Source organism: Plectropomus leopardus, chromosome 7, assembly GCF_026936395.1.
Source record: "Plectropomus leopardus strain MGB_pleo_1.0 chromosome 7, ASM2693639v1, whole genome shotgun sequence".
NCBI lineage: Eukaryota > Metazoa > Chordata > Actinopteri > Perciformes > Serranidae > Plectropomus > Plectropomus leopardus.
In genome coordinates this window covers 26,367,236-26,387,069 of record NC_142182.1, presented here as the reverse complement: position 1 = coordinate 26,387,069, position 19,834 = coordinate 26,367,236, and the positions used below count along the sequence as shown (strand labels likewise).

Below are 19,834 nucleotides of genomic sequence, written 5' to 3'. Positions count from 1 at the left end.
GCCAAACACACTCCCTAGAAAAAAATCTAACTGTAAAGAAAACTTCCTGTACAGCACATGAACAATAGGTAACATCGATTGTATATTCAAAGCCATGAGCAACCATTTTGAGATATCTTTGTCTCCATTATTAACTTGTTTTCGACCAGTGTTTAATATAACCTGGGAAATCTGGTAGTTGCGTTGTTTTCTTAATATTAGCCAAACTCTTAATAAAGGCGCTGACACTAGCTAACTATATGCTAAAATGAGGTTACCTGCCTTGCAGGAATGCTGACATGGCAGTGAGCCAAAGTAAATATACTTCATAAACCGAATTCAATATTTAACAAACCAAAGAGACAAGACAGCAGAACTACAGAGACACCTGAGTCCTGAAGGGTGATTTTGTTTTTGTTGATGTTATTTTTGAAATCTTGTGGATACAAATAAATGCTCAACTTGTGGTGTTGCTCTGGATTTCAAAGGGTTAAACTACATTGAATAATGGATTTAAATTCAGCAGGTGGTCAAACAATTTCTAAAAGTGGTACCATGTTTCTCTGTTATGCCAGTTATGTAAAATAGCAGTATTTTTGCTAACCCATTAGCCACAACATGTTACCCATGGCAACATAACATTAGGTCTACCTGCCCCACAAGTGGACAAAAATCAGTGATACAGCCCTAAAAGCTTTTAAACTATTTTAACTCCTAGTGATATCTAACCACATTTCCATCAAGCAAGGTTTTGTGATTTAAATGCTAATGCTCTTGATGAAGTCCCCACATTTTTCTGCAGGTGTAGAACATTACAAATTCCAATATCCAACTTAAAATACAGATTTCAAATGTTATTATTATATATTTATTTATTTTTGCTCTACGTTAAGACAATCTTGGTCTCTTTGTATTCTCATGAACTTCTTAATAGGGTACACCAGGAATCCATGCAGTACCATCCCTGGAAAATGCCATGTAAAGTCAGAACCATTGTGTAGACTTAACTCAGATCATAACTCAACAACCAGAGACTGGACTTTGATGAGCATTTCATGCCTTGGTAACATCTCTACCATGTTCTCTATCTCTTACACACACTCACACACGCAAGCGAGCAAACCTGATGGCGAGCCCAACAAGGTAGGCTTAGGCTAATTAAAGTGATTAGGTGTTTTTGTCTGAGTACTGTCTTGGTTTGCTGGCTCTGGCCTAACCCATGCCTGCCCCGCCTGCAGTCTGCCTGCCAGGAGGCCAGGAATGAAAGGCTGGCACTTACCCTTCTCTCCTCTATCTGATCCCCTGTTGCTACCCTAGATGCCAACAAAGGTATTTCTGCCCCTAATCAACAGACAGGGAGAGGGAGAGAGATATGGAGGCATATTTCTCTGCCACAGAAAGTAAGGCAACAGGGCTTAAATTTGCAACAGTAAAAAGCATTAGGACTACGTTTCTACCAACAAATTGTGTCCTTCTGAGCCAAATCAGTGCTTTAAATCCTTTATTATCTTCTTTATTATCTTGTTCATTTAATCCTCACCTCATGACTGAAGTGCATTTACGAAGTGAAATCAATACATGATGACATCTTCTCCTGGGTAGAAACTATTTCTCACAGAAAGCAGATAGATAGAGCTATAATATTGCCACTTCTGTTGATCAAGCCTGGTGACACACTAGGGACATTTTGAGAGAAAGAACGGCAGAAACAAAGATGAGGGGACGATTAAGAAGAGAAGTCTTTGGCGTGTTCGATATCCTCTTGTCTCAATTGACCTGTAAAATCTTCGAGACTGGAACAAATGCAAATAGCGCTGACTTGCTCTCACCAAAAAATCCTGAAGGCTTTTCAAATGAACTCACTCTCACAATGGTGGGGTGCCCAGAGCAGGGTGAATATACGGTCTGGGCTCTGAATGGCACAATGTGTGAGAGCCAAACAGGGAGCTGAGAAGTGAAGGCTCAGGACCCTCCAGGCTGCCCGCCTCTGTTGAGCTGAGCCTCGGCTGCTTCCACAGTACAAAGCTGACCACCACCGCTACAGTCCTCTGCCCGGCTATGCCTTTTCTAGCAGTGCAACACAGGTCTGAGCTCAAAGACAAATTCAAAATGAAAATCTAAATAAGAAATTACAAATACATTTTCAACGAATATGGACAAACCCACGGTCAAGGCATACAACCCCCCTAAAATCTAAATACTTTAAATGTAGAGTGCATTATTAAGGCAAAAAAAAGCACTACGAGGAGGCATAGGAACATGATTTTCTCAATTTGTCACAGATGATCTGTCTTATGCGAAAATGCGTGGATATAGTGACAGTTTTAGTCACTCAGTTTCAACAAATATGGCAAAAAAAGAGATTTTAATAAAAGTCACCAACTACTGCTTAAATGTATGACAAGGTTGCAGGAAAAAAAGAGCACGTGTTGCAGTGCAATCTGTGCATGCTAAAATAAAAGTAGTCACTTTCTGAATATAATCAAACCCTATCAAAACCTACTTTTTTTATATTTAAATTTTTAAGCAGGGCTTTCATTTATGAAGGTTTAATTGCCTCCTCCAAGCACATCTATCTCCTGTGGATGCACAGAAAATCTGACATCTAAGAAGTAAGAGTTTTGATTTATCCCAGCTGGCAGCTTCATTGGACATTCATATTTGGGTGAAACTAGGTTTTGGCATCTGATGACCTAAATTCAATGTCAGGACATCTCATGCCAACATCAATTTGATGTACAATACTAAGGACAGATGCTGTTTTTTTTCGGTCTTAAGTTTTGTTGTTAAGCAGTTTGGGTGAAGTAACTGAAAGCCACACTTGAGTAAAAGTACAGATATCTTGCCAGAAAATTACTTTGGAAGAAGTCAGCTTCACCTGTAGTGTATCCAGTATTTACTGTTCTTAAGTATCGAATGTAATTTTACAATGTTAAATGTACTTAATTACTGAAAGTAAAAGTACAAGTAAATATTGTCAATAAAATTAAAAAAACAGGTGGTCATAATTCTGCATATGTATTATGAAGTTTATTTCTTGGTAACATACAGCACCTTAAAAATGGAGGGTATATTATGTTTGAAGAAAAATTACATCTTCTTCACAATGTGAGGGGTTAAAAGAACAAAATCCAATTTTTCCATCCCTTCTTTCCCCTTTTTGGAGTTAGTAACTAAGATGCTAAGGGGAAATGTAATGGAGTGAAGTATACATTTTATTTAGGAAATTTAGTGGAATAATAGTGAAAGTTGATAAAAACTCAAAGTACAGATAGTCCCATAAAATATTTAAGTACTATAACAAATTTTTATATCTTTGTTACATTAAACCACTGTTGTCAAGTAACCAAAATGCAACATCTTCGAAATATCTCATGTCAGCTTCATGTAGAATCGCTACATTCAGTCGTGAGATACAGAGAACAAAACCCAAAGTCTGCAAAACGTCATAGTGTAAACATCCACACAACGTGAAATTCTAACATAATATATATATTTACATATATTTAAAATATCTTTGACTGAATATTAAATCCAACCAAAATTTAACAAAGCAGGAGTCCGACGTCTTTCTGACATTATATTGAAGTCTGGTGCCAGCTGGGTTGCAACATCTAATGTCAATCATACACTCCTCTACGTACTAAATGAAAATGGAAATTCTAACGCCACTGCTCTTTGAATTCTAATAGTAAAAGAGACATTTCTTTTAGCTGTCGTACAAAATTCAAGAAACATGGATTGACTCCTTCTTTTTCATCACTACAGTGCACTTGTAACTATTTTACTGTTTTATGTTGTTTTTAGTTTTTCTCCACAATAAAACAGAATACTGGTTTAATTGTATCACCTTGAAAATAATTTTAGTTTGAACAGAACACTATTGGTATTTTATAAGAAGTTGTTTATCCAACTCTGTAATGAGTAATCTACTTCTTCAACTTTAATCATCAAAAGGTAAAGCTTTAAAAAAATATGCAAGTTAATACAATATTTTTGAGAATAGGAGCTCAGCAAAGTAATTTATTGAGTGTAACATTCCTCGCAAGCATCTCTTGTTTCTCTCGTCATTTGGAATATCAATGCAGCATATTCACATCCTTAAAACTCTGAAAATGCCAAAGTGAGACATTTAGTCAAATCAGTCCATACCAAGTTTTTACAATCTAAATCTTACTCTCTTACTTGACTTTAGATACAAAAAAAAAGCGTTCTGATGTGTTGACGTATAGTTCATTTAAGCAGCATTTCACTGTACAATCACAGCTCCATGTCCATGACTGAGGAAAGTTTTGGTAATATCTCTTTAAGAAGGCTCAGCCTACAGCTGTGAGAGCTCTCTGCTTTGTTGCTCCTCTTATTTCTACTTTCAAACTTCATTTTCAGCCCTTGCAAAGATATTCAGAGCCGCGCTCTGGACGTTGGCAGGCGATTTCACCAGCGGCCAAACTTCCCAGCATGCCTTGTGGCGGGGCTGGCTTTGTTCACAAAGTTAACTGTGAAGTTGCTCTGCTACAGACCTGGCTTCACTCTTTCCCATGCAGGATTACATGAAAAACTTAATGTACTGTCAGCAGAATTAAGTTTTCCCATGCATACTGTATTTACAGCTCTTCATTTTGCACCGTCTTTCATTAAACCACTGAATATTCTTTCAAGAATCTCTAACAACTTTTTATGCATGACTCTAATTTGAAAGCTACAGTTGAAACTAACTTCAAAACAGTGGTTATAACTGACATATCATGATGTTTTATATCACATGTTTTCTTTTATCCTCTCTCAAAATACTTGTATTAAACCACTGGAATTAAAGACATGTCTCCAATCATACTGCCCTCAGTCCACTTTCTGTAAGCATGCATGCATAATCAAAGCCACTTAATAGCCCAAAATGAGGCCTATTTTCTATGATGCACAACTAAATTACATTTAATCCTGACACCACGGAAAGAGCTCCAACTCTTTGCTCTGAAGTGGATTTTACATCTCCACTGGATGACATGCAAGGGACAGTACAGGCTGCCTGCAGCATCTGGTGGACACCTGTAAGACTGCAAGTCACTGCAGTGAATAAGAGAGGCCTTTGTGATTCTGCTAAATCACCAAAAATCTGGGCCAGAGTATACTGACCCTCAGTGCTCCAGCAAGTTCCACAGCCTTCAGCACAACGGCCATGTGGGGGATTTAATCTGAGCATTCGATCACAAAATCAAAGGCAACATAAATAACAATGAACAGTCAGGGAATGGCAATAATAATATCAACACCAATCTCTTCACCCAGACAAGACGGGGTTCTTGGGGTGGGCAGGAAATCAAGTTCTGCCAACATTTTCAGTTGTTTCAAGGTCACAGACAAAGCAAGAACAAGCCAAGGCACTTGATTTTTAATCTTTTTGAGTAAAAGCGCGATCTGCAGCTTCTTGGACCGAAATATGAAGGGAGACCGATTCCAAACCACCTCTGTTCTGCTACTCAGATCTTAAGAACATTTGCACAATTAACCATGTCTCAAGTGAAAAGTTAGAGACATGTAACAAAGCAGATTAATAATGTAGACATATAAAAAGTGAACACAATTAAATTAACATCTGTGAAATATAATACAGCCAAACAAAATATCTATGCAAGAAATTCTACCCTTGAGAAACACAATGTTCATATTGTTTTTAATTTTTTAAGTTGAGGCCATAATTTGTGTGTTACTGCCTTTCATTTCATTAAAGTCATCATCTTTTTATTATTATTATTCGGCATTGCTTGACAAGGCTGAATTTTCAAAATAAATGCCCCTTAATGGTAACAGGGGTTTACCAAGGACCCTGGACGAGGAAGGATTTTCAAAATAAAAAGCCCAATAGTAATGTTGGTTTCCCAAGTGCTTTCCAAGCCCCAAGACAAAGCTGTATTTTCAAAATAAATGCCGCATGGAAATATGATTAAATTCAAAGCTTTTCCAAAACGTATACTTGCAGTGATAAAAAAATCTTTATATCTTCAATCCACTCTACTTTGTTGACAAAAGTATTTAGAGTAATAGAATTTCACACTTCATTTAAGCTTTAGAAAGTTCACAAAATAATTACACAACCATTCAAATGTCAAAATATTATGCTCAGTAAAGACGTTAAATATGTGTATTCAACTTTTTCTACATTTTATGCTTATAAGTACAAAGCATTTCAGCATTCAGCCTTTTAGTTAATTTCAACTTCCACCTTTGAGAGTATAACACTAAATATTCATGCTTTTCTAGCAGTGTCTTTCACCTAGCTTCTATTGATACTGCAGTTCAGCTGTCAGTTTTACATTTCAATTGTACATTTTTTTTTTACAGGCATTTCATTCCTCTGCATTTTTCCATTTTTCAGCAATTCTTTGAAACTTCAGCTTTCAGTATTCACAGCAATTTTCTGCCAGAAATGTGTTTTCTAGTTAATATTATTATTATTATTATTATTATTGTTATTATTATCATTAAGTGACTCTGTTATTTTGTCCACAGTCTTTACAATCAGTAATCCAATTATTAAATCATCTAACACCATTAAATTATGAAAGAGCTGATAAACTCTCTGATACACTCAACAAAAAATTGTCCATAACCAAAACTAGTACGCATTGTATGATTTCACATTTTACAGATGTTCAGGTTATTGTGTTCACCCTCTGTATCTATACTGCAAAATACTCACAGAGATTGATTGCCTCAGGGCCATTGTTCTTTTCATGCATTGATCTGTTGGGTAGACAGACAGAAACAACACAGTCAGTATCTGTGGAAAAGGTAAAATTGTGCCCAGTGACAAAATCTTTAGCTCTCAAAGACAAAGAAAACAGTTCAACATGTGTTTTAGCTCAAGCACTACAGACCTATATCCAGTGCACGCCGTTAGCTCTTTCATTTATGAGAGCTAATCACTACAAGTGAACCAGATCACAAAGGGACAGTCACTGACACCAGAGCAATTACGTTGTACAGGTCTAATCCCTTACACAGCACTTAGGACAGTTTTAAAGGCCACCAGGGCACATTGCGGAGCTCCCTTAACTCTTAGGGTGCAGTTTGGTCCATTTTACAGCCACTGGGGCACAGGCCTGATTGTTAAGACCAGGGAAAGTAATCCCTGGAGTCAGACCACTAAACCTGCTCTGTCCCTGTAACCATGGCAGCAGACAGGTAGTGTCTGGGTCACAGGGCAAACATGGCCAGGCTTCGGCACTGGCCATTAGTTAATAAAAAACTAGCCTGGCGTGAACATGCACATACAGGCAAACACACATGCGCATGTGAATGAGCATGTGCATAAACACATTTACGCTTAAAAAAACCACACATACACTTGCAAAACACCCACACACACACACACACACACACACACACACAAAGGTTCAGGTGAAAGTTGACCTGAGAACTGATACAACCACAGAACAGTACTGGGTTTCGGTTAATCAACAGTGGCACTGGATATTCAAGATGGCTAAAACATCATCACCATGTGCTAAAACACTGTGAGTTACAGTGACAGGTGAAAGGCAAAAATGGCCCGGAATGTTTTTCATAGCTAAATTTTAAAACATCAATCTGCAGGGTATGAAATTAACTTCTTTTTTTCCACTGCCTGCCACAGCTGAAATCAGAAATTATGCCTGCCAATTTTAAAATCTGAGCATTACATTAAGGAATAACATTTAGATCACTTAGACATAATTCAATGTAAAGAATGTTGTCATTCAACCTTTGATATATGCACACAAAAATACCGTATATGCATGTTAAATTCAGGGGTCAAGGGGTGCTGTTCACATTCACATGTATGGATGCACCCAAATAGGTGCAAACTATATACAATATTATCAGTACAGTTTAATTCATAGAAAGAAACCAAAATAATGCACTGTAAAAAATAAACCATTTCTTTTAATTTAAAACAGCAAGTGTTCAGGCTACCTTAAATTTGAAAGTTAAGGTTGAATCATTACAAAGCTCCCTGAACTTGTCTTCTCAAATTAGACAAACTTAATATTTTAAGGCAGCGTGCACACGTACATTTTTTAGTAAAAACAAATAGTTTATTTTTTATAGCGTATTCACCATTGCCACATTTTTCTAATTGAACGTTATTGGTCAGGATTTGGCAATCTTTGAACATCATAAAGCCCGCCCACTTGATGTTATAGAATAGGACGTGCTGAACTAAAAACTTTAAAGTGCACATCAAATAATTTTTTTCCAAAGATGGTTTCTGCCATTTTAGGTAGTTTTTTTTTTTTATCACAGTACTCTCTGTTCAAGTGTTAAAATTTCTGATAAGTTTGGTTATTATTGGTTACTTTATGCAATAAAAGAGGGTGTGATATCATGATTGACTGCTGTGTATGCTCCAGATCAATAGCACTGCTTATAATTGGTCAGGGAGTTTGTTTTTTGGGTGAGAACTCACTACTAGAGAGACCGCTTCTTCGCAGATCTGGCTTCAAATGACGTCACCTGTGTACGATGGCAGCAGCCGTACCTGGGATATTTTTGCATCTTATTTGCACGCCGGGAGTAAGTGGAGACATATTGTCCATTTTTATACACAGTCTATGATCAAAAGGAATAAGGTTTAACAGTAATGCTTCCATGTAGCAGTTGTGAGCAACTTTCAAATGTGTAACTATACACAATCATATGCTAACCTTTCTAAACGTGTCTTCCTGTTGCATGCTTTCCATATCTGCCGTAGTGGCAGATGGCGTGATGATGTGGTCTGAAAATGTCAACAATTTACCTGCATGTAGTGGCTGCTTATTTCAGATCCTGGTAATACTTTTGGATAATTAATGCTTTACTTTTAGTCTGAAACATGTAAAAAAAACTACAATCCCTATATTTACATGCGACCAGAGTGGTCAATGGATGGCACAGGACACAGATCATTCATTCATGGCCACCAGACCTTTCTGCATGTCTCTGGGCATCTTCATTTTTAAACATTATGGTAAAACACATCTTTTAAAAAAAATGAATATTTTTTGACAGCACATGCTGTTATCTGAGGCCCAAATAACGCAGTCATCTGAAATAAGGGTAGTAAGTAATGATACATATGGGTTTGATTATTCCTCTTCAAAAAATGCCCAAACGATGGTCCGGTCTGTCTTGCCCTTTTGAAAGAAACACATGATCTCCCCTGGCCTTTACTCCATTTACCAGCTCTCCCTCTCTCTTTTCAGTTGCTATGAGACACTCCAGCTGAAGCCAAGGCTTCCACAATTCATTACTGGAGGAACAAAAGCCAAAGCACTGGACAAAGCAGGGCAGACCAACTCAAACCAGCTCCCACTTAACACACACATCACACCTCTGAGTGCTCTGCTGACATAAAAATGGCCAATTCAAGACCTCTTCTTTTTCCTTTCTTATTTATTTTTTTTACAATGCCGGGGGATGGAGATGAAACATATGTTCAACATACACATTGAGAAGTCAACAGGTTAAAGATTTGCCACATTTAGAGATCAGTTAGGGTTCCCTATATTCTTCACAAGACAGTCTCACAACCGTTTTAAAAGGATTTAAGCCTGTATTTCAACACCATAACAAAAACGTTAAATATGTCATTTTGTTAAAGCAGCTTTTTTTTTCTTTTTTAAAGGATTTTGTGCCAAACACTGAATAGGCTACAATGCACCATCAGCGCCACATCACCTGTCTCTGGCTTTCCACCAGCTCTGCCTCGCCAAATCATGAAACATCTCTTTTCCCTCCAACCAATCAGATCTCAATCTCCGGCTGTTCTCATGCAAAGAAAGAGAGGGGAAGGCCAATGAGAAATGGCCCTCCTCCTTCCCCTCGTATCCTACACACACGACAATCACCGTCTGAGAAATGCCAACGGACGGGCAATCAGTCATTGTAATTAGGCTGACTGCCATTACCAAGCCTTCATAATTCAGGCTGGAGCTGGAGGACATAGGTAGTGAGAGCCCAGCTGCCGGCTGCCACAGCCCACCCCTGGCTCACCCAAACCTCAACACAGGCCATTCCCTCTCCCCTCTCCTCTCCCTCGGATAGGGGGACCGGCAGAATTATAAGGGGGGGTGGCTGACTGCAAAATTAAAAAGTCCCCCCCCCCGCCATCTCCCTCCCTTCCTCCTTGTCTACATCCCAAAACCGCTCCCACTCACACTTTCTTTTCACTGCACTGCAGAGTTTTGTTCTCCAAACTGCATGAGCGCGACACCACATACCTTGTACTGAGAAAACAGCTTTTAAAAAGAGGAAGGGTCTTAATCTAAACACATAAAACGCCTCTATAAAAAGTGGGGTAGTGTCATTTTCTCCGTACAATTTTATTTGATGGTTAAAGCCTGCAGATGGGTATTGTCCACACTGTCTCTAGGTGTAGGGAACACCGGATTTACAGTACAGACATGGCTCCCTCTTCTCTCCTTGGAATTCACAGCGAAACAGGAAGCTATGGCAGTATTCTGCAGAGATTTATTTTATTTGCTTAAAGGCCGTGGTTCGGTTGACTCAGAAACTGACTTTGCCTGTTGTATAGGACCTGAAGTTTTCTTGGCAGTGAAATGAAGAACTGCAAGTTCAGCCAAAATAGACAATAAAGCAGAAAGGAGAAACATGCCAAATTGCTGGGGCAATTCAGTCCAGAGGCTCATTTTTCCAAAATGATTCACACTGGAAAGAAAAGCATTTCCCTGTCCTTAGATGAACTTAGTGTGCTCTCTGTCGGCTTTTACAAGGAAGCGGTGGGGGAGGGAGGGGAAACGTGTGCGCACTCAATCACACGCGTACGTGCATGTGCGCACACATGACCACACAGCCGCCGCTGCAGATTCTTTGCTCGCTGTGGAATTAGGTCATGCACGTAAAAGCAGCAAAAAACAGACATACATATAAACATGCACTACTTTTAAAAGACATCTTGAAAGTCACAGGGGAAAACCACATACATGGAATGTTTGCAAGAAAAACTCAAACAAGAACAGCCAAGCTGAGTAAGTGCTATTGTACATGTACTGTACTCTGTACTGTACACTAACAGGTTTTACTATAACTAAGGAACAAACTGTGTTTTCTTGCATTTACTCAGTGTTCAGTGCAGCAGCAGCACAGTGTAGGAATGAGGGAGGACTAAAGGCAAGTTTTGCATCAGTCAGCAGTGTCCTGAGGCTGGTTTATTGGCTTGTCTGGCTCAGCTGCCTGACAGTGTTCACCTGCTCCTTCCCACTGCAGGATGACAGTCAACAGTCTGCTGCAGCGCAGCAAGAACAGGAAGCTCAAACTTATCTGTTATTATTTGTTTATCACACAAAGACTGCCCTTGAAAAGCAGATGCTGCAACTAACCCTCTGTAACAGAAATGGTCCACTAGTGCCTACATTGGTGTCTTTGCTAACTGTGATGTCAGTTCTTTGAGGATCTTCAAACGCTTCACATCCCTAAAATCTGTATAACCTAAGCTTAAAGGTTACATAAGTAAAAAAAAAAGACATAATAACTGATAAAAGTACTGAAATTGTACTATAAAAAAATCAGTCATAATTTTTCATCAGACTTCACAAAATAAACAGAAAAACAATATTGATCTGAAAGATTTCTAAATGTAGGGACAAACAAAATATTTCTTGAAACTCAATAAGTTATTTGCACTATGAACAAAATAATGTTTTTTGTGTCATGCTGATTTTTATGAGAGGAGAACAAAGGTGTTACGATAGATTCATCATTCATTTCGCTGGCGACACCATGCACTTTCACATGGTTTTGCACCGCACGTAACATGGTGCAATGCCGTCATCACAAGTGTACAATATGATGACCAAAGGACAGAAGCCTTATCTCTCTGCTGCAAAAACATTGAAAGTTCAAGCTATTATGGTTTTTATATGAGATCGATACAGGATTTTGCAAATAACAATCTCCCATGCCCATAACGGAGAAATACCGGCATAATTACGGCGAAATACCACATTTGCACTCCTTGTAAGATAAGGTAAAGTAAAGCACAGACAGAAGCCTTAACTTTCTCCTGCACAAAGTTTGAATGTTCTCACTATTATGGTTCTTACTTTAGATCGATTTAAACAGGCTCACGCAAACATCAATCTCTCGTGGCCGACTGTCAATCTTTAGAATACGTGCATTGCCCCTTAAAAAAAAAGGCAGGCTGCGTCTTTATTTCAGCATAACATAATATCTAAAGCTTGTGATGGAGGAGTGCGGTTCAATTTGTAAATATGCCCTCATTAAGTCTCACAGTAAAATTAGATCTTGCACTAAACATATTAAGCATAAGGTTACATAGCAAAGATAAAAGCCTTGTGTATGGTTTTGCCAGGAGCCTTTATGCTCTCATAATGATGCTGCTGCTAATGACAGTAAATATTTGTGCAGCTGCTTTTCAGTGCATCAGTGATATGGGAAGGATAAAATATTAGATCAAAAGAACGAGCAGTGAAAAAGGAGATCGAGGACCAATGATAAGCATTCACCACATTCTATTGCTTGGAAGTTATCACATTACTGTCGGATTAAATCATTAGCGTTTCGCTGTCAGCGTTGAGACCTTGCTTACTCATCAGATTATACTCAAAAATCTTTAACAGCAGCAGTAATATCATTATGATTCATCCTCCACACAGCTATTAACTGATGAGCTCTACAAGCGATAAAGAAGTAAAAACAACACAGCGACATTCAGAGTGTGCACAAACACTCACACACACACACATACACATCTGGACAGAGGTATGAATGTGTTTGTTTCGACGGTGGGGAGGTTGGAAGTGAGAATAAGCAGGCTGCGACATATGATATTACCTCTCACTCTGCTGCAGAAAATTCTTGATTTACATAAAATGTGTAAAAATACATAAAGATCTGGGACAGCAATCAGTCAAATCTCATTGGAAACACACAAGAGTTGAATTTCAAAAGTTAACATGAATAGTCAGCATCGTGACGGTTGCCAAAATTGTTTTTGGCAACAAGAGTTCTATTTTAATGTGTAACAAAAAGTGGAGTTTATTTCAGCTTTTTAAATGATGGTTTTCTAAATGTTTTAGAAGCTCTGCAAGCAGCATTTCCTCTTAAGGAACGGCAAATGAGACTGAAGCTAAACTGCAGAGCAGCTGACAGGTCTTTCAGCGAGGCACTCAATCTGCGACCTTTGACCTATGTGGAGGTTAGGTGGGGACAAGAAAAGAAAATGTCCCCATGAGGAACAGTAAGTGTTACCATTATCAGTTCTTTTGTGCAGTTTTACTTAGAATGGGGTCTCAGAATTTAAGTTGGGTGTCCAGTTTTAATAAGAAAACAGGAAAAACATCCGTAACTCATCCTTAACTTAAATAAAAATATCTAACATAATAAATGCTGTTATGATGAAATGAGAAATTTCCGATCCACAGACATTGGAAAAGCCACGCAGTCTGCTTACAAGCAGTTGTCAGCGACGGGTCATTACATTACAGAAAATTGATTTCAGTGCTGGAAGATCGCAGGAGCAAAACAACAAAACCGACACTGAATATAGAAAAATACAAACTGCAGAGTAGTACAATTTATTTTATAACTCCAGATCTAATGTTTGAGTCTACATCTACTCATGACTCCTTATAAATATACATACTGTATTTCAGATTTTATTGTACCATCTGATCCACACTAGATTTTGCATCTTGTGGCCCTAAAGTGTTATCCACACATGCACTAAAGTAACTTTAATGTGTACTGTGCCCTGTGTTTTGACAGTTATTACCTTTATACTTTATGTTTTCAATAATTCCCTATCAGGTGCTCTTCCTCTATAGGTCCGTCTGACCCAGTTGTCTCATTTAAACTCAGTAAATTATATCTCTGTAGCTTTATTCCCGGAGAGTGTTTGGACCAGAGCTCTCAAAGGGAGTTAAAACTTTTAAAGCTGCTCCTCTGCCTCACACAAACTGCTCAACTGAAATATTGAACCAATAATTTCATGTTTTCTTCACACTGCAGCATCCTTTATATTAGTATTTTCCAATATTACTACAAAACTACATGTCTATTTCAAGATTTTAAAGACAAAATTTGTGCATGAATTTCATCCCTCTGTGCTTCAGCTTTTATGCACCCACCAGCTGCATATGCAACACTGCTCTGAGTGACACTATTTTTATTTTTTATTTTTATGACAGTGGACCTGAAACCACATGACACCCACCAACAAGTGTGTAAATACAGGAAATAAACTAAAAAAAAAATAGAGGAACCACAACAGGAATAAACTCAACACCACAGCACTAGTAAAAAAAAATCTAGATAAAATATACAAAAATTAAGCAAGGAAATCCCATGCATGAATTGGTTAAAATAAAAAAAAAATCATAGTATGATAATATAGCTTTATATCAGTGCGTTTTAATTATAAAGCAACTTTGATAGGCTACTTGAGAAAAACTACCACAAAGACAAAGTCAATGTTAAGTCTCTGATGTGCACACAGGACGACACACTTTAAGTCCCTCTGTAAATATTCTAAGAAAATGTTAATCCTCTCTTTACATTCAGCTCCTACTGTATAAAAAATCATTTATTTATATTAAAATATACAATTATTTTTATTTATTTATTTTTTGTATGATTTTCTGAACAAGTCTCAACATGTCAATGCACATCGTAGGACAAAGAAAGGTTGCAGCGGACTCACCATAATAAGGCACCATGTGCTTGTTGCTTGTCAGCTGCAAGTCTCCTCCTCGCGCGTCCACAGTGCAACAGGCATGAGAGGAAACCCGGGGTTAAAAAAAAGCGGCATATGGAGGCTTTCTCTCCGGCTGCTGCAGCGTGTTGTTTGGGTGCTTCCGAAATTATCAGGAAGAGAGCAGTTTAAGAGAAACTGCGCGTGTCACCACCGCTCCGCGTGTAATTCAAATAGCCCAGAAAAGTGATCCTCAACCGAGTTATAATCTACGAGGTGGTCTGACGACTGTCGTGAGGACAGGATTATACACACACATCCCGGCGAAAGCTTCTCATCTGTTTCATCCGCTGCGCACGCTTGTCCCCAATATCTCCGCACGGCTGCATGGCGAATCTGACTCACTCCACTGTGCGTTCAGGCTGGACTGCAACTTATTATCACAACCAACAGGGGATTGACTCGTAACGTTTGTGGGAAGCGAAATATTTATGTGGCCTCGTCTGGTCTTTGATTATTGTTTCTGTGTAGGATTCAACTCCTGCAGTGGCGTTTCTGTTGGAGAACAATGAGTGCAGAGTTTGAGGTTCATATCGAGTCAGGATGCCCACACAGCGCGTGTCATATGATTTGGCCTGCATGCACAACCAATGAAAGTAATATTTGGTGCCAGAGGACTGATCAATACCACACATCTGCTCTATTGAAGAAGTTAGGGACTGACCTACTGTACAGTGCATCTTTTATGAGTAGTGTTGTGTGGGGTGGGCAGTTAATTTACGTTGACATTTAGTGCTCATAAACTATCATTGTCACACTTAAAATTAAGGTTATATCTGTAAAATAGCAGTGAAAAGTGTTTTGGAAAATGTTCATCTTGGCTGGTGAAGTAGATCTGAATACACGCTCTAGCTGATCATTTTAGACATTGGTTTGCATGACAGGATTTAAAGTCATTCAGTTGAAAATATATCAAGTTTTTTGGCATAAAAAACACCACATAAACTGATGCACGCGTGTTAAAACACTGCTGGTGCCACTGCTCAGCCATCAATGCAAGAATAATGTAAAAATAATTATTGTGATGACAAATTTTCTGCTGTAAACCCTTATATTTTTTTTTAATTCCCAGTGAATGTCCCTAGTTGGATGCCATATTTCTGAGGATGAATCATATGTCAGAACTACAGCAACATTTTTTTTCATCAGATTTGGGGATATGAATCCCAAGTGTTTCAATATTTTTTTTAAATTAAAACATTCTCATTTATAACCTAAGCAGGCAAGCACCAAGTGCGTGCACATAAAGCTAAGAAAATAACTTTTTGTCATGTTTAGCCCAGTGAAACTGCCACTATATCCTGACAGTAGTACATGAAACAGATAATCTGTGACAAGAAAAATCATGTTCCTCTGCCTCCTCCTAGTGCTCTTAATGGTATTTGCCAGAATTCACCGCATCTGAACAAAAACAACCAATCAGAGTCAAGGATCTTCTAAAGAAGCCGTCAGTCATGTCAGTTACTGCTGGTGAACTGCGGTCAAACTGTCAAACTGGCAGTGCCAATCAAACAAGAATCGAGATTTGTGCCTCAGATGTTTTCACAAACATATGTTAGTGTACTGTTTAGCTGTAAAGCGAGCACGTTTGTGACCAAATCGACCTGTTGAAAATAGTCAACCAGAGCACCAAGCACCACCCACCAGACAGAGCAACTTTCTTATTCTACACCTAAACAGTGCACTACAAAATGTTTCTGAAAACATTTGAGGTGAGAAATAGGCAATGCAGTAGCAGAATCTTGATTTGTATTCGATCAGCGCTGCCTAGTTTGACAGTTTGCAGTTCGTGAGCCGAGATTGACATGATAGAAAGCTGTTTAAGAATCCATGGCTCATTGATTGTTTCTGTTCTTATGCAGTAAGGCTATTACAAGTGCTACAAGGCAATAGGGTATATGATTTTTTTAAAAAAAATATTTGTGTCATTTAGTGCTGTGGAATTATAGGCACAATTTCAGCTAATATGAAAAAAGGGTTTTAATTTTAAAAAATGACCAAATACATCTTATGCATTCAAGTTAGTCACTCTGACATCCATCAGACAGAATATGGCCTTAAGGATGTTTTAATGGTGATATAAGCTATCCCTCTGAATAACTCTCACTGTATCTAAGTCTCCACCTGTTGCATGAACTTGTGTGAAATACCAGCCTTGACAGACAGTAAACACAGGCTGCACTGACTTTTCATCTTGAGCACACAAACAAGTTTTACCCAGCAACATGTTTTGTTCCAAAGCCAGGCCACTTAGGCGGCTTGATAGCATCTATTAATACAAACACCAGCTCTCACATTAAGGTGACTCATGTTTCTGTGAGGCCTCGCTGAAAATTTATGGTCATTTTGATCCCGGTGCACTGCGGTGGCCCAAGCAACACAACCCTGTTGAACCCATGCTGCATAGAGACAAGTGTAATGAGATTAGCTGTGCATGAGTGTGACTGTCGTTTGTGACGTGTCCTGTGCGCGCACGGCTTTCAGGCTCTGCAGTTCAAGTGACAAACTCACCGCAGTTAGGAGAGCAAGGATTACTGGGCGGGGGTGATCGGGTTCGCAGAGCGGCGAGCTCAGGGCAAAAGAGGCACTGCAAGATGTGCCAAAGGAAATGACAAAATGTTAGGGATTTCTGGCTGTTTCCACAAAGAACTTCCTGCCTCTTAATGATATTTGTTAAGTCCTGTTTTAATGCAGTGGGACAAATGGTTCAGCTTTTAGGCCATGTTGTAATCCCCAGGGATATTTCCCCTTTTTTTTTCTCGGTTTCTAAGAATCTGTGTGAATGTCTTTTGACTGTGTCCATAATAACCACAGCTTACATTGTTTTAATGTTTGCCCAATCTAATTCATCGTCCAATGAGATTTCCTGCATGTCCTGAAATGCCAGATAAAGGATAGAAACTTGTTGACCTCATGGCAGTTGGAAAATAAGGGCATATGACTGCAGCCAGTATTCAGACTTGCTATGAGCAGTGGGGTGTGTCTACCACTCACTCAAAATGCAGCATGTCATGTGGTTGCAATGCATTCTGGTCTATGGTGTATTGGGGCTTCAAAGCTTTGCCTCTGATACTGTATGATTGATTTCGCAGTGTATATGGATATCAATAGAAAATACCAGGTTAAAGGGTAACTTTGATATATTTCAACCTGGATCCCTCTTTGTTTTTTGTTTGTTTTGTTTTTGTCTGAGTTACTGATGGAAACCACATTTTTTTAACTGGTTCAGTATTAAGCAAGATGGCTGTAGGTGGAGGTGGTGCAAAACCAGCTACAACGAAACCACTTGGGGCAATTGTGCACTTTCAAATCCCGTTCATTAAAAGTGTTTGTTTTTGCTACAGACTGCCTCAGATTGTTATTTTAAGTGTCTGACAACATTGTGGAAAGGATCTTCAGACATAGACCTTTTTGTTAAAGCGTGAGATCCTTTTTGTTTAATCAAAAACAGCCTTGAAATCTTTATCAAGCTCACCAGACTTCAGGACACTGCTCCCTCAGAATTAGGAACATATATACCTTAAATTGATGCAGAAAAGGCACAAATTGGGGGGTATTGCAACAAGCTGGAATAGCCGCGTAACTTCTTAAATATCATGCAAAAACTTCTCTGGACATTTATTAATAAATAGCAATAATAAATATTTCTGACTAAATGACATCTGACAAGTTAAGTTTAACAAATTCTGCTTGACAAATGCATTGCTTGCAACCTTTTACAGCTGTCAGGATGAATGGAAAAGAGGTGGTCCAAAGGCGTTCAATTTCTGTACATCAGCTATGGTAAAAATAAAATAAAGAATTCCTTTCCTGTTATGGCCTAATTTATTTTAGTTTTACTTGTCAACTACAAAAAAAATGCCTGAAAAGTAATTTAACTACTTGAATCATTGTGCAAATACAAATATATTTTAATTACTGCAATGTAGTTGAGCTACCAGTAAAATTAAATTTAGTTTACTACTCCTCAACACTGTAAATGTGTACATTCAATGCCACTGAATTTCTTTATTAAATATGAGGTATTGTAATATTTGTACATTATGTTTTTATTTTGATTGTGCAGACAGCACTCTGCCACATGTACAAATTAATGCCAGCTCTGAAATATAACAGAACATTTGTTTTTCTGCCCCAGACAGCTGCCCTTTGTCTCCACACACTCCAAGCACCACTCAAGTTAAAAAGCTAAATTCTAATTTTTGATTCAAAGTCACTCCAACAACTGTGCGACAGACCCTGAATGCACACATCCACGCTCTGTTTCTATACTTTGCTTCAGACAATGAATCTCTTATGCTGCTTGATCAAGAGTCCAGACACAACATGCTTGCAAATGCAAAAACCACTTGATATTTAGATTAAGGATTACGACTTACTTGTCTCAGTGCTTCTCCTAGAATTCAATAGAATTCGCCATCATCCATAAGCATGTGAATTCCAGCTTTGGGGTAAAGCAATGAGGTTGCCTGTGGCTGTGCTTCGATGTTTTGCTTGAATGCTCCTTGACCTCGGACTGTCTGGAGACTCACTAAGCCATGCTTATTTGTAAACAGAATGCTTTGCTCAAGTTCTCCACGCTCACCCTTCAGTCTCTGAATAAGGCCACTTTGCACAAAGAGGCCATTCTCACTGGTGCTTGGACGCAATTTCTGCTTTCTATACAATATTTGTAGAGGCCTTCATTTGCTTTGGACTGAGAAAATAGTTCTATTTTTTTCATAAAGCATGCATTAATCAGTCATTTGAGCACTGGGCATTATGAGTGAATACCTTAAAGTTAATGTTTGATTTCAGTAGCTTCTCATAGTGCCTAGACCACCAACCTCACTGACAATACACCCCCTAAAATGCTGCATGAAATCAAACAAGACTGTAAACCAAAACTGGCACCAGACCTCAAATTCTTGGCTGTCACAAACTTTCTCACATCCTCCCTTGTGCTAGTCTGTTAACTTTCCAAGCTACCTCCTCAGGAAAACATGTTCATTAAATTCCCAGCAGGAGTTCCCTACATGGGCTTCACCCTGTCATCGACAGATGCATGAATGACTCAATATGCGTCTGGATTTGTAACCTGCAAGGGCTTCAGAAAGAGCCTGGGAG

At 38.6% G+C, this 19,834-nt stretch overlaps 1 protein-coding gene across 3 annotated transcripts in view; it reads right to left on the bottom strand.

The window, feature by feature from the left end:
- LOC148189208 (uncharacterized) overlaps nt 1-19,201 on the bottom strand; it is a 54,971-nt gene extending 35,770 nt beyond the window's left edge. The window contains exons 1-2 of one of the 3 annotated variants that reach the window (XM_088080336.1): nt 19,108-19,201; nt 6,677-6,720 (exon numbers count right to left, since the gene is read on the bottom strand). Coding sequence is in view for 1 of the 3 variants with exons in the window: in XM_088080334.1 (XP_087936460.1) it covers nt 14,678-14,693 (16 nt within the window). In the remaining 2 variants the exon portion in view is untranslated. Of the gene's footprint in view, nt 1-6,676; nt 6,721-14,677; nt 15,263-19,107 lie in introns of those variants that run through there. The other 2 variants (XM_088080335.1, XM_088080334.1) reach the window with 2 other exon arrangements.
- Between the last annotated feature and the right edge of the window lie 633 nt (nt 19,202-19,834).